General features: G+C 35.8%; 1 protein-coding gene across 11 annotated transcripts in view; it reads left to right on the forward strand.

Moving 5' to 3' along the window:
• The window catches only part of PTPRD (protein tyrosine phosphatase receptor type D), a 523,599-nt gene that overhangs the window by 204,062 nt on the left and 306,116 nt on the right, over positions 1-13,421 (forward strand). For all 11 annotated transcript variants that reach the window (XM_047767649.1, XM_047767654.1, XM_047767651.1 and 8 more), the window contains exon 4: positions 2,357-2,498. In XM_047767649.1, the coding sequence (XP_047623605.1) occupies positions 2,357-2,498 (142 nt within the window). The remainder of the gene's footprint in view (positions 1-2,356; positions 2,499-13,421) is intronic.

The following is a 13,421-nucleotide window of genomic DNA, read 5'->3' on the forward strand; positions in this document are numbered from 1 at the left end:
TCATGTAGAAACGATGTGTGTGTGATCTTTGGTGCACATTTACTTTTTAGTTTAAGTGAAATTGAATTTTTGTTTGTTTTGTTTTTCACCTTTTCTAGGGCCGCTCCCGCAGCATATGGAAGTTCCCAGGCTAGGGGTTGAATCAGAACTGTAGCCGCTGGCCTACACCACAGCCACAGCAACACGGGATCCGAGCTGCGTATGCGACCTACATCACAACTCACTGTAGCACCAGATCCTTAACCCACTGAGCAAGGCCAGAGATCGAACCTGCAACCTCATGGTTCCTAGTCAGATTCATTAACCACTGCGCCACGATGGGAACTCCAAAGCTGAATTTTTTGTCAAAGAGAAGTTTGACATCACACTTTCTAGTGATGATGGCTTCTTGGCAAACTCTTGTAACAAAGATTAAATTATAATAGCATTTCAAGCCATGAGCTCTGCTCAGTACATAATTCCTAATGAGCACCTTATAAACACATCCAGAAAGAAATGTTTTAACACAAAGCAATTACATCATATAGTTTCACATCTTGTGCTGAGGATCTGCAATATCTGTAACAATATTTTGCACTTTTTGGTTTCACTAGTTTCTAAAGCCAGTGAGAATGAGACTGATTTTTCACCCTCTTCTATCTCTAGTGGAAAATGTAGTGTCTGGCCTAGAGTAGGTACATAATCAATTCTGGTTCTTAAATAGGGTCTTCAATTTAGAAATTACAGCATTAACATGTGGCGTGTGGCATATTGTTTGTTGAGGAGGATAGGTCCAAACCTAGGAAATCGATTAGAGATGTAAACATGAAATACCTTGTAACAATCACAGTTGTAAAGAGAGTAGATGATCCTAAGTATTTTCATCACAAGGAGAAAAACATTTCTTCTTTTCTTTCCATTGTTTCTATATGAGATGATAGATGTTAACTAAACCTATTGTAGTAATATTTTCACAACTTATGTACATCAAGCCATCATGCTGTACATCTTAAACCTTATCTAGTGATGTATGCCAATTGTTTCTCAATAAAACTGAAAAAATCAAAATTTAAATCCGTATTAAAGATATTTAAATCTTTCTCTACTTTAAGTGATAAGACGCTTACGAATATGTATTTTTAAAATTATGGCATATTTGACAGAGTTTCCAGTAACTATGAAACTTCATTCTTCCAAGATGCATAGTAGATTCATTCTAAAAGTATATGCTATTTTTAATAGAGTTGAAAATAAATTGTAGTGCACTGTGAAATGGGACATTTTGGCTATCTTTATGAATTTAGAACATAAATGGTATGCAGAAAAGGCTTGACGTGGACACATTTTAAAAACATTCAATCTTTTTTCCATATGCTGACATTATACACAAAATCTGGGATGGAGCATCTTGTAAATACATTTATAAGACATTCGTACTTTGCTCACAATTTAAGCACATGGATGTATTATTCATAGGGAAATGCAAAAAAAATCATCTCAGTGAACAGCTGACAAAAACATAGTGTGGTTACAGAAAAGACAGAGGACTTTACCATTTTGTGCACATATTTATCAATATCATCACCATTGTTATCATTTTTTAGAAGTACTGCTTGAATTTGGTGACAAATCCCTAGAATTGCTTAGCTGTTTCAAAGTAGAGTCTATAAGGATAGTGAATTCAGGCTTACTGTTTAGGACATTAATTTTCTGCCTGGTGAAGCAAGCCTCCATTTTACAGCAAGAATGCCCTAAAATGCAGAAAATGCTAAGCAAGAACAAATACTGGAATGATTTATGGCAAAACTAATGCATGCCATCAGTCTCTTGGGTAGTGAAAGCCGTCTCATTGGCTGCCTAAGTACTAGATTTATGCAGTTTCTCTTCATGGCTCACTCTTCTGTACTGTTCAGGATGAGACATTTTAAACCAGAAAGCTATCAGTGGTAGCATGTGTTATTTCTTACCTTACGGTCCAATTATTCAAGGGATCCACATGTGCATATGTTCTATCAGAGACGGAATAATTTAAGCTTATACATCGTAGCAGTAAGTCTCTTGCAAAAATAATGACAGGGTCACATTGCCCTGGATAAACATACTAGAATATTTTCATGAGTAACCCTGGGTGGTTTTTAGAAGAGACAAGAAATCTACTTTTTTTTTGCATATGTAGTTTCATGTCTTACCTTTGTTCACTATAGGATTCATTAAATTAGATCAGTTACTCTGTTTCGTCACTGTATAAAAATTCAGTCTTAAAATGCTGTGGAATTCATTCTGAGCCTAATGGCTGGTTCACTGCTGCGTTAAGAGGTTTAGCTGAGAGGTAGACATTTGTAACAACACCTGTGACAGCTATTGTTTCCTCTAATAGGTAATAGAGTTTGACGATGGATCTGGATCAGTTCTCAGAATACAACCCTTACGGACTCCAAGAGATGAGGCTATTTATGAATGTGTGGCCTCAAATAATGTGGGAGAAATAAGTGTATCCACCAGACTCACCGTTTTGCGTGGTAAGTATTCATGTACAAGGCTGCTGCTAGTGTGATTGTTGAAATCCTGTTTCCCAGGTGTTCTTTTGTAGGATCATGGAAAATACTAGCATTGTTATGACACTTAAATGGCAAATGAATTGAAATAAAATATTTAAGTGTCAAATTTAAATTAAATAGACAGTAGGTACCCTCTTTCATGAGTCTTGAAAATGGCTAGCTGGAGAGAGAAAAGAAAATCCCAAAGAAATGCCAATTTCAAATGTCAGATACCATTTTAATTTTTGGCAAAGATCCTAGAAAGGAAACAGGGTATGCTTCTCTTTTATGTGTTAGCATCATTTGTGTCTTGTTTTTTCTTATCAAGGTCATCAGCTACTTTTTGCAAATTACCAAAGTTGTTTGCAACTCTTAAGAAATGTCTTCTACCTAAAGATGAATTCCTCTTAAACAGAGGAATCCAGAACATGAAAGGCAGCTTTCTTCTTTATGTCAAAAAAAAAATGTTTTTTTCCCAGGCTTTTTCATTTCTTGAAGTAACATCTGTTGATGCAGAGTGATTGAAAACAGTATGTCCCCTTCTGTGTTTCTGGCTATGTGGCTTATGCAGTTTGTCCAAAGCATGGGATGACTTGCCAAATCTCCAGTATGGTGTGTCTACTTTCAAGACTTCCTTTAGGAAGACAGTATTAGAGATTAAAGGCTGGTGTTTAATAATATTCTGCTCTATTTTATATATATCTGTGTATATAAATTCAGGCTTTTGTGTAGAACTGAGAATGTTGCCTAATTTGGTTTGCATAGTAGTTGACACTTCCAGAGTAACCCTTCTGTGCCACTGTTTCTTCCTCATACACACTTGCATTTACTTGTTTTGCATTTTTTGAACTTCATTTTGTTTATTAATTCTGCAACTTGCAAGAATAGTCTTTCATCAGATGAAGGGGATTAGAAAGAAGAGACCAAACGTGAATAATCACAGAGGAACATATATAAAGTCTCTTTCTCCTCCATTCCAGTTTCTTCCCACTGAGGGATGTATTTTCTTTGTATGTTTTATAAAATTAAAAACATTTCCTTTTAGATCCATTTAGAACTCAAGTTAATCAGTCAATCTCAGAAGCCTAGAGAAGTAGATTTACATATATATCCTAAAGTAAGTTTTAAATAATATAAACATCTTACCAAGTCTTAGGGGAAACATTGACCAATTGGATATAGATCTTTTAATTGCATGTAACAGAATGCTGCTTCAAAACAAACAAGTCAGATTGGAGTTACATTTCTGGCCATTGTGACAAGCTGTATTCATAATGGAAGTTCTCCATCCCTCTATGAACACATAGAGATGTTGGTAAAATATTTGAAAATAAAATTAAATGCATGGTTAGGCTTACAAACAAGATAGGAATTTCTGGGTGCTAAAAACAGAGTCTTCAGTGAAGAGCCAATTTGTAATCTTCCAAACGAGGATAATAACTGAATGGATTATATGATTTAGGGCTGGAGTTTTAACTTTATAGCAGGACACAAGGCTATGTAAAATAGAATGGAAGTAAGAGGAGCTTGGTCACCTTTCTGCATAATATGAAGCTCTAGCACTATTTCTGCATTGCGACACTTAGAACCCAGAAGCTTAACTTTAAAGCTAGTCAGAAATGGTGAATCCCTTGGAGTGAGGAACAGACAGCCTGGAAGCATTCATTCCACGGTGACACCATCAGAGTTCAGGCCATACAACACCATACAAGGCATTTATTCCCAGATGGGCTCATAAGTACCCATTCTAAAGCATGAAAGCCAATTCCAAGTCATGAGGGACAATGAGCTCAATCAGTGAGTGTAGAAATCATAGGTTTTGAACTAAAGGTAATTGAAGTGTGTGAATGGGTTTTAAAATAAATGAATTTTAAATATTTGAAGAGGTAAAGAAAGGAACAAAATCTGCTAGGTAAGAATAAGACACTAGAAATAAAAAGAACACTTAGGAGTTAAAAGTCACATTTTAGAGCTGAAAGAAATCTTGGAGACTATGTTTATAAATACTATAATATGTACTACAACATATGTGCATTGTGAATATACATGTACCTGTTCATATAAACTTAGATAAAAGGTCTGAAGATTTTTGAATCATTTTTTGTGTTCTTATGTGAAGCAAAATCAGACCTATTTGTTGATCTTCTTTTAAAATTTTAATCTTCATTTATTCACGTAGTTTATATAACCAATGATATTATGTACAAAATGTATCACAAAGATGCAATCAAGCAAAATTTATAAGAAACATTTTTGGTTTATGTTTTGCCTACTGAGTTCCTTTAACAAATCCCTTAAAAGGGAATAATAACAGTCATTTGGCTTGACTGTGTCTTCATGCATTTGATGAAGACATTAACAAGAAGTTGGAGGAAAAATACCACTTTACATAGACATTCACATGGATTTATATTTTCCTGCCTCCCAGCTGACCAGGATCCTCCTATCTCATGTACTTTTATCCAACTAGCTCCCACATAAAACCAATACATTTGAAATTTTTAATAGCATCTTGACTTTCTATGTGAATATCTGTCACATGTGAGCACATTTGTATGAAAATTTATGATTCCAGTAAAGTAGTTAAATCTTTTTTTTTTTAAGACTATGTTTAGCAAGTTTGGAAATGTTTCATGAGAAAAACTCAAAGGTATTTTGGATAATGAAAAAGTAGTCTAAACATAACCTTAAAATAGAATATTCTCATATATCCTTATAGGATGAAATAAATGGGGTTTGGAATTATCTTTATTTCCTAGAGTTACCTCTTTGTTTAAATGTCCAAATAGCTATTGGTGATTTTATTAGTAACAGTCTTTAAAAATGTTCCATTGGTAAACTGACACTCATAGAATATGAACATTGTAAACAGGTAACTAAATGAATGTAAAGAGTTTCATACCATAGTTGATGGGCCTTGTGCCCAATTTCAGCTCACTTTCTCTTGCAAATCACATTGGCAGATACTCAAGCTCTCTACTTTTCATCCAGTGTCCCTCCTTAGATGCCTATTTTGTCCACATGGGTCATTTACTTTTACCCACTTTGCTGACAGTGCCAACAATGTGCCAGCTGTTGTTATGGTTTTTGTCTAAGTGGACTGGATAGAGATCACTGATTTATTTTACACAGGCTGCAAGAGGACCTATTTAATTGGGGATGTAATCATCGGACCTGTGCAGCTAATGCAGAAGACATGGAAATAACACTCTGACCACCCATGTGCATTGAAAAAAATATTTCAGGGAAAACTTTCCCTGTGTAGCTTGTTTCACATTACCTTTGCTCTCAAAAGCTGTTTTCATAAGGAAGGATAACTATAAGCTTGAGCTGAACACACCTAGGAATGAAATATTTGAGCAATTACCATTTATACACTGTAGACTGTAGTTCTTAGAAGGAGTGACAGAAAGAGAGTTGAATGTGGTACCTACAGCCGCCAGGTCGTGAAAAAAATTTTTTTGATTGTCCTGCCTGTGGAACCACAAGCAAATACTAGCTATCTATTTCTATAGCACTTTAAGAGGCTAAGCATTTCCCTCCTAAACAGAACTTTAAGTGAGGCCTCACATCTCACTGAGAGGTTATTAAGGACTAAGCCTTACCTGATTCTACTAAGGATTTTGGAATGATATTAAGCTTTCAGTAAAGGGCAAAATATAGGATCAGAGAGGGTGTTTTAGAAAGTGCGATCATCATCTGGACGAGATTGGTTTGGGATCTTTGGTTCACTGGCCACAATTTCTTCTTGTCCAAAGATTTCTGGAGGAAAACTTGTAAATTTACATAATGATAACTGAGGATGACAATGTTCTCTCCTGGGGGTTTCCGTTGTGGCACAGTGGAAAAGAATCCACTGGTATCCATGAGGATGTGGGTTCAATCTCTGGCCTTGCTCAGTGGGTCAGGGATCCAGCATTGCTCTGAGCTGTGGCTAGGCTGCAGATGTGGCTCAGATCTGGTGTTGCTGTGGCTATGGCTGGCAGCTGTAGCTCTAGTTTGACCCGTAACCTGGGGACTTTCATATGCCGTGGGGTGGTCCTAAAAAACAAACAAAAATTTCTCTCCAATATGTCTTATCAGTCATTGGGTAGGGAAAATGGATACCACCACCCACAGACTTTTCTTTCCTGTAGAGTCCAGGAGCATATGCCTGTTTTATGCAAGTAGAAAGACAGCAAGATCCTTTTATTGCTTACATGTTTCCCCTTCTCTAAGAGAAAGTTCTCAAAAACTTTAGTCAACTTTGATAGTCTGACTAAATGTCATGTTTCTTGAATTTAAGTCTTTTAAGGTGGTAATCAGAAAATATTCTTTTTGTTGTTCTCCAGAACAGCATGTAATATGTCATTTTTCTAAGTTTAGTGGGTTATTTTCTGAGACTTACCCATTCTGAAATAGCACAGCTCTGCAAACCACCAGCATCTCTGTCACAGCAAAACTGGGCATAATGTATAATATTGTTACTGTTATCTACTAGCTTGTTCCTAGGACCCAAACAAAGAAAAATCATTGTCTACAAAAGTTAGCCAACCAAAGATGAATCGAGTCACCTAGTTTTCCAGGTTTATTTTTTGAATTGATGCTTATAATGGAGGATCTACTCCATGTAAATGCATCACAGTTTATGAATTATCACCATCAAGACATGTGACAGTATAGAGTGCCCAGGTCCATGTCTCAAGTAATCTGAGTTCCAGCTCTGGCTCTTGAGCAAGTCTATTAACTTCCTTGTTCTTTTACTTATTTATTTATTTTGGCCTTGTGTGCACAGGGAAAGTGTCAGACTGGTGACCTCTCAGATCCCTGCTCTCTATCTTTCCGTGATCCACTGACATGTCTAATTCGCCAAGTCAGTTCTTGCAAGATGCAAAAAAATATGCTCCCTGAAGGTGACTATTACTGATATAGTAAAACACTCAGTGAGCAATTGGATGAGACAGAAAAGGCATTTCATTGGGAAATGGAGAGAAATGTTTGCGTAATATGTCTGTTTCAAAAAATATAAGCCATTATAGCAGTTGTTAAAAAAAAAAAGACAACTTTTACAATCTTTCGGGGAGAAGACAGTCAACTCTCTCTGCCATTGTGCACTACCCTGTGATCAGAATTAGCATGTTCATTACAGTCTCATTTTATTAATGCCTCTTTTTGAAGATGAACACAGTTGTCCCCGCTGTGAAAATGGTACTTTGCCGTTTATGTTATAAAGTGGTCTCGGCTGGGGATCCAGGCTAGGAACATTAAAGAACAAAGCACAGCTGCTTGACTGTCACACAAAAGGATTTTTATGAAAGACTGAAACAAAAGGAAGGATGGCCAACACAGAACAAACTTGCTGACAATTACGGTACTAAGTGAAGATTACTTGAAAAGGCTTATAAAATAGTTGAGTACTTGGGATAAATTGATACTAACATGATAAAGTCTTCCTGGGTACGGCACATCCATTCAGAAAAGGGGTGGTAGTGGGCAGAACCATGTAAGTAAACAGAAACTTCAGACTTTCTGTGGTACTTAAAGATACAATGTGAACTATTACATTTAGAAGGAATGAACAATGAGGTCTTACTCTGCAGCACAGGGAACTATATCTAATCTCTTGGGATAGAACATGATGGAAGATAATATAAGGAGATATATATGTATATATATATATGTATGACTGGATCACTTTGTTGTACAGCAGAAATTGTCACAACATTGTAAATCAGTTATAATTTTAAAAATGTAAAAATAACAAAAATATTCTTTACATATTAGTACATTTCAGTGTTGACAAAGACAGGAGCCCATGTGAACAATTATTTGGGGGAAAGTGCATTGCATGAGTTGAGGCTATTCCTGTTTTTTCCTTATGATCAGTCTTTTAAGGACCGTTGTATTGGTGATGCCTTCTTAGAATCATTAACATTTTTTTTTTCAGTGCTGGGATTATGTTTTAAAAGGACTCAGGGAGAATGAGTGCACCATGAATTATTGCATTTAAGTGAGAACAATTTTCTCCTTTTGGCTTCAAATCATTTTAGATAATTTGAAAATGAATATTGAGTCATGTAAGTGTTTACTGTGGGTTCATTTGTTAATGGAGCTGTGGAAATGTTGCGCTAGGAGGGAATTTGCTGTACTGAGCCTAAGCTCTGATATTTGATGGAATAAACCAAGGTCCAGAGAGTTTGGGATGATTTTTTTTTTTCATGGTCATATAGCTAAGATTCCCTTTGGGTTTTAGCCAGTCAGAAATAATCCCTGCTGGATAGTGTTGCGACAATGTATTCTAGCCCTACAGATATTCACATTTGATGTATAAGGTGTTGTCTTGGGAGAACAGTGTCCTTCCAGCTAACCAGTCACAGATAAGCAGATGTGAAAGAAAGCAGTGCTGATGTGCTACAGGTGTGCAAAGTGGAAAAACCCTACCTTGAGATGCATCATGGGAGCGAGGAGACCTTTGAGTGAAGGCTTGAAGAATATGTAGGATTTCATCAGACGGAGTTAATATGAGAGGGTATTAGTGATAGAGAATGCTTCATGAACATAGTTGCTTAGGTAAGAAATTGCTGAAAATTTGTTGATAAGTGTGGGTGATATATTAGGGCTCTCCAGAGAAATGGAACCAAGGTAAGTATATTACAAACATATACATACTTTGTTTATATATGAAAATAGATTTGTTAAAAGGAATTTATTCATACTGTAAGGAGGCTGACAACTCCCAGGATCTTCAGGGTGAGTGGGTAAGCTGGGGACCCAGGGAAGCTGGCCAGCTTGAGACCCAGGAAGAACTCATGTTTCACGTTGAGTCTGAAGGCAGGAAGATGCCAGTTATCCTAGGTTGAAGGCACTTAGGCAGGAGGAACTGTCTTACTTGGGAGAAGGTCCTTTTTTGTTCTGCTCAGGCCTTCAGCTGTTTGGATGAGGCCTCTTCACATTATGGAAGATGGTCTGCTTTAGTTTTGATTTAAATGTTAATCTCATACAAAGTCACCCTGAAAGTTACATCCAAAATAAGTTTTTTAAATTAAAAAAAAATTTTATTTCCCCATAATTTTTTTCTACTGTACAGCATGGTGACCCCAGTTACACATACATGTATACATTCTTTTTTCTCACATTATCATGCTCCATCATAAGTGACTGGACATAGTTCCCAGTGCTACACAGCAGGATCTCATTGCTATTCCATTCCAAAGGCCCAAAGGCAATAGTCTGCAATGGAATACTATTCGGCCATAAAAAAGAACAAAATAATGCCATTTGCAGCAATGTGGATGGAACTAGAGATTCTCATACTGAGGAAAGTAAGTCAGAAAGAGAAGGAGAAATACCATATGATATCACTTATATATGGAATCTAATATACGGCACAAAGAAACCTTTCCACAGAAAAGAAAATCATGGACTTGGAGAATAGACTTGGGGTGAATAGATGCAAAATAAGTTTTGACCAAATATCTGGGCATCTTGTGGCTCAGTCAAATTGATACATGAAATTAACCATCTCCAGGTTAGTATAAACAATTGCAGCTCAGAATAGAGTAGTTGAAAGAGTAGTAGTAGAAGAAAATGAAGTTGGGACATACTTTTTGGCCAAAGATGTCAAACTACATACATGAAAAATGTGACTAAGTTAATATAGACTGTCTCTATGGGAGCTGAAATTTGCAGAGGCTTCCTAAAGTACTTAAAGTAACATATCTAGTAATTCATGGTCCTTTACGTACAATCAATGTTTGTACATTATTTGGTTGATTTTCACTGATAAAATTTGAACAATTTTTAAAAATTCAAATTACTGACTTTCAAAATTAGTTTTATTTTATGCTACTAATTAAGGTGTAGTTTCAAAGTTGTACACACATAATTTATGGGGATTTAGGGCATAGATAAACCAAATGCCTCATCTAGGGTTTAATTATCAAAATCCTAATTACAAATCTCCTTAGAAGAGCAAGTAACTTATTTCATCTTATTTAAAAAAACGACTTGTGAATTAATGCCACATTAAACACAAATATGGTGGCATATATCCTAGTCTTCCTAATATATTTTATTAAAGATAGAAGGAAAATTTAAAGACTGTCTTATCTGTGATCTTTCTAAATGAGCTTGTGTTTTAATTTACATCTCAGTACTTTCCATGCCTTTTTTTTTGTATCTTTAACCTTTATCCTTGATCTTTAAAATTTACCCTTGCATTAGATATGCGTATATTTTTTCCACACAGTGGATTTTTTTCTTTCTCATCGATTTTGGCCCCAGTGTAGTCCTATTAAATGTTTTTCTCACATACCCGATCATGTGTGTGTTCAGGTAATAAATTTGATCTCATTTTGTGTTTTCCTGGAAGTGATCCTACATTTTTTAGAATGTAACACTAAAAGAGTTGTTTAAAAGAATGAATCTGTATATCATGAGTGAGACTAGCAAATTAGTATTACAGTTTTCAGATATTTTCTACTCCTTTGAGTTGGTATTATGCTTCTTTTTGTTTGTGTATTTGTTTAATTCCATAGGTAACCACAGACCTATCTTTTATCAGACAACTAGAAAATTAAGTATGGTAGCAAAATATTAGCTCATAAAAATTTGATGGATTTTAATAAAGCTTCCTGTTAATTATCAATACTTACACGTTGTATAGTTAAACTAAAAATCTCTTGAAATATATTTACATCTATTTATATACATAATGTTTTGTACATGCAATGTATATAATGTGGAGTGGGTATGTATGAACTGTTATTTTCATAGCACTTTGTACTATGTGAAATTATATTTTTATTTCTTCAAACTTTCATTTTATCTATCCCTACCCCATTGCCTGTAAGCTACACTGTGTTTTTCTCTGGCCTAGAAGTATTTCTAGCATTTACTGGGTACTCAAAAAATATTTGTGGAATGAATGTATACATATAAGGAGGGATCTGTAGATATGGTTATGCAAACACAATGTAGTAAAAGACCACTGGGGCAGGAATTAATCTCACTTTACATATAATGGACAAAAGTGAACATTATTTCAGTATAAGATGGAGAGTGTGATAAAGAACCAGAAAATCAAGGCAAATGGAATGAACGCTACAAAGAAAGTTAGTAAAACAGAGGGAACCACAGAATGTCCTTCGCAGCTAAGTATACGTGGGTTTATAGCAACAGGCCACTGTTTCTGACCTAAATGGACCCATTACTTAGTCTAAAAGTAATGAAGCTCCTCATCTTTAGAGTGGAGGGTGATCCTAGCTACCTTTTGTAGAAATTAATCACAGATTAATCTCTAAAGCATGTAGCACAGTGACTCAAATATAAATGCTTCCAAAAAAAGTTTATTCCTTCTCCCATTGTCGCTTTGAAGCTGAGCTCTTTGGCATGGACCTCTTGTCCACTGCCGAAACCTCAGCATCTAGAATAGATCCTGGACCAAAGTAATTCAAAGAATGTTCATTTAAGGAATGTATGGCTATAATAATGGGAGGGAAGTGAGGGTCAACAATTCTTGGAAAAAAGTTTTCATTTTCTGTGGCTTAAAATACATTGCTTAGTCCAAAGGACTGAAAGTCATCTTTTCACGTGGAAATAAGGTAATGTGAGAGTCTGAAAATATACATGCATTACCAAGTTATTTGGAACAAATGAAGATCATTTATTGGTACAATGCTCTCTAAGATGCAGTGCCTAAGAATTTTAGCTTCTTTCTTTCCTTCTTATACTTTTGTGCTTAATGTTGTGTTAACAGACATTCCCATAGTCTTCAGAATGGTTTCATGTTAGTACCAAATAGTCAATTGCATGGACTGTCTAGGTCAAACTAGGGTCATACTTAAATTAAGATTTCTTTTCTGTTATATCTGGACTATCCTGGGTGACAATGAATAAAAACTAATGATTGTATTTTTTAACATCTATTAAAGTGTAGCATCATTAGCTATATACTTTAGAAGAAGCATGAAAACCTCATACATTAGTTCAATATTTAAGGAGATAATAAGAAAGGATTTTTTTTTTCTTTTATTTATGCTACTTTGGTGTAGGAAGTGATAAAAAGTATGGTTATGAGTTCAGGTTCTGTCAACAGACAGTTCTGACGTCGGATCCTGACTCTACTATTTGATCTGTGACTTTGTGCACAATTCTCTAAGCTTCAGCTTCTCTGTCTAGTGAAGATAATTAAGACCTTCTGCCTAAACCTGGGAGGGTGATTTCAAGGAGGTGATCTGCATACAGCTCTAAGCAAACTGCCAGGCAGTCAGTTAATGTGAGTCATTGTTGGAAATATAATTATCTTCACCAATGTTGTTACTACTGGTACTATGATAATTATCGATAATTAAATTATTTTGATGAAAGGGCACTGCTATATTTATGAAGCAGAATTTTCCAGCATAGGCAGAACCGTTTCTCTAAGGCTAGGAAAGCACATGCCTTTATAGTCATTAAATCAGGCTGCTTTGTCCCCTAATGATCCTATAGGCCAGATGTGTGAGCTGCCGTTTGGCTACTGTGGGTTCCACAAAGTATTTAAAATGTAAATGTCATCCTGTCATAAGTGATTGAAGAGCACACTTAAGAGAAAATGAGACAAAGCTTTTCTTTATCCTAAATAGAGTTATTATCCCCATGCTTAGACAAAAGTGTCATGAAGGCAGGACTTTGTTCTTCTCAAGATTGAGGATACAGCACAGTGCTTGACACATTATAAGTTTTCAGTAAATATTGGTTGATTGAGCAAATGATGACGCTTTCTTATTTATTTATGTATTTTCTGTCCTTTTAGGGCCACACACATGGCATATGGAAGTTCCCAGGCTAGGGATCAAATCAGAGCTGCAACTGCTGGCCTACACAGCAATGCAGGGTCTGAGTCACGTCTGTGACCTACACCACAGCTCATGGCAATGCCAGATC

The sequence above is a fragment of the Phacochoerus africanus genome, chromosome 2 (assembly GCF_016906955.1).
Source record: "Phacochoerus africanus isolate WHEZ1 chromosome 2, ROS_Pafr_v1, whole genome shotgun sequence".
NCBI classification, from domain to species: domain Eukaryota; kingdom Metazoa; phylum Chordata; class Mammalia; order Artiodactyla; family Suidae; genus Phacochoerus; species Phacochoerus africanus.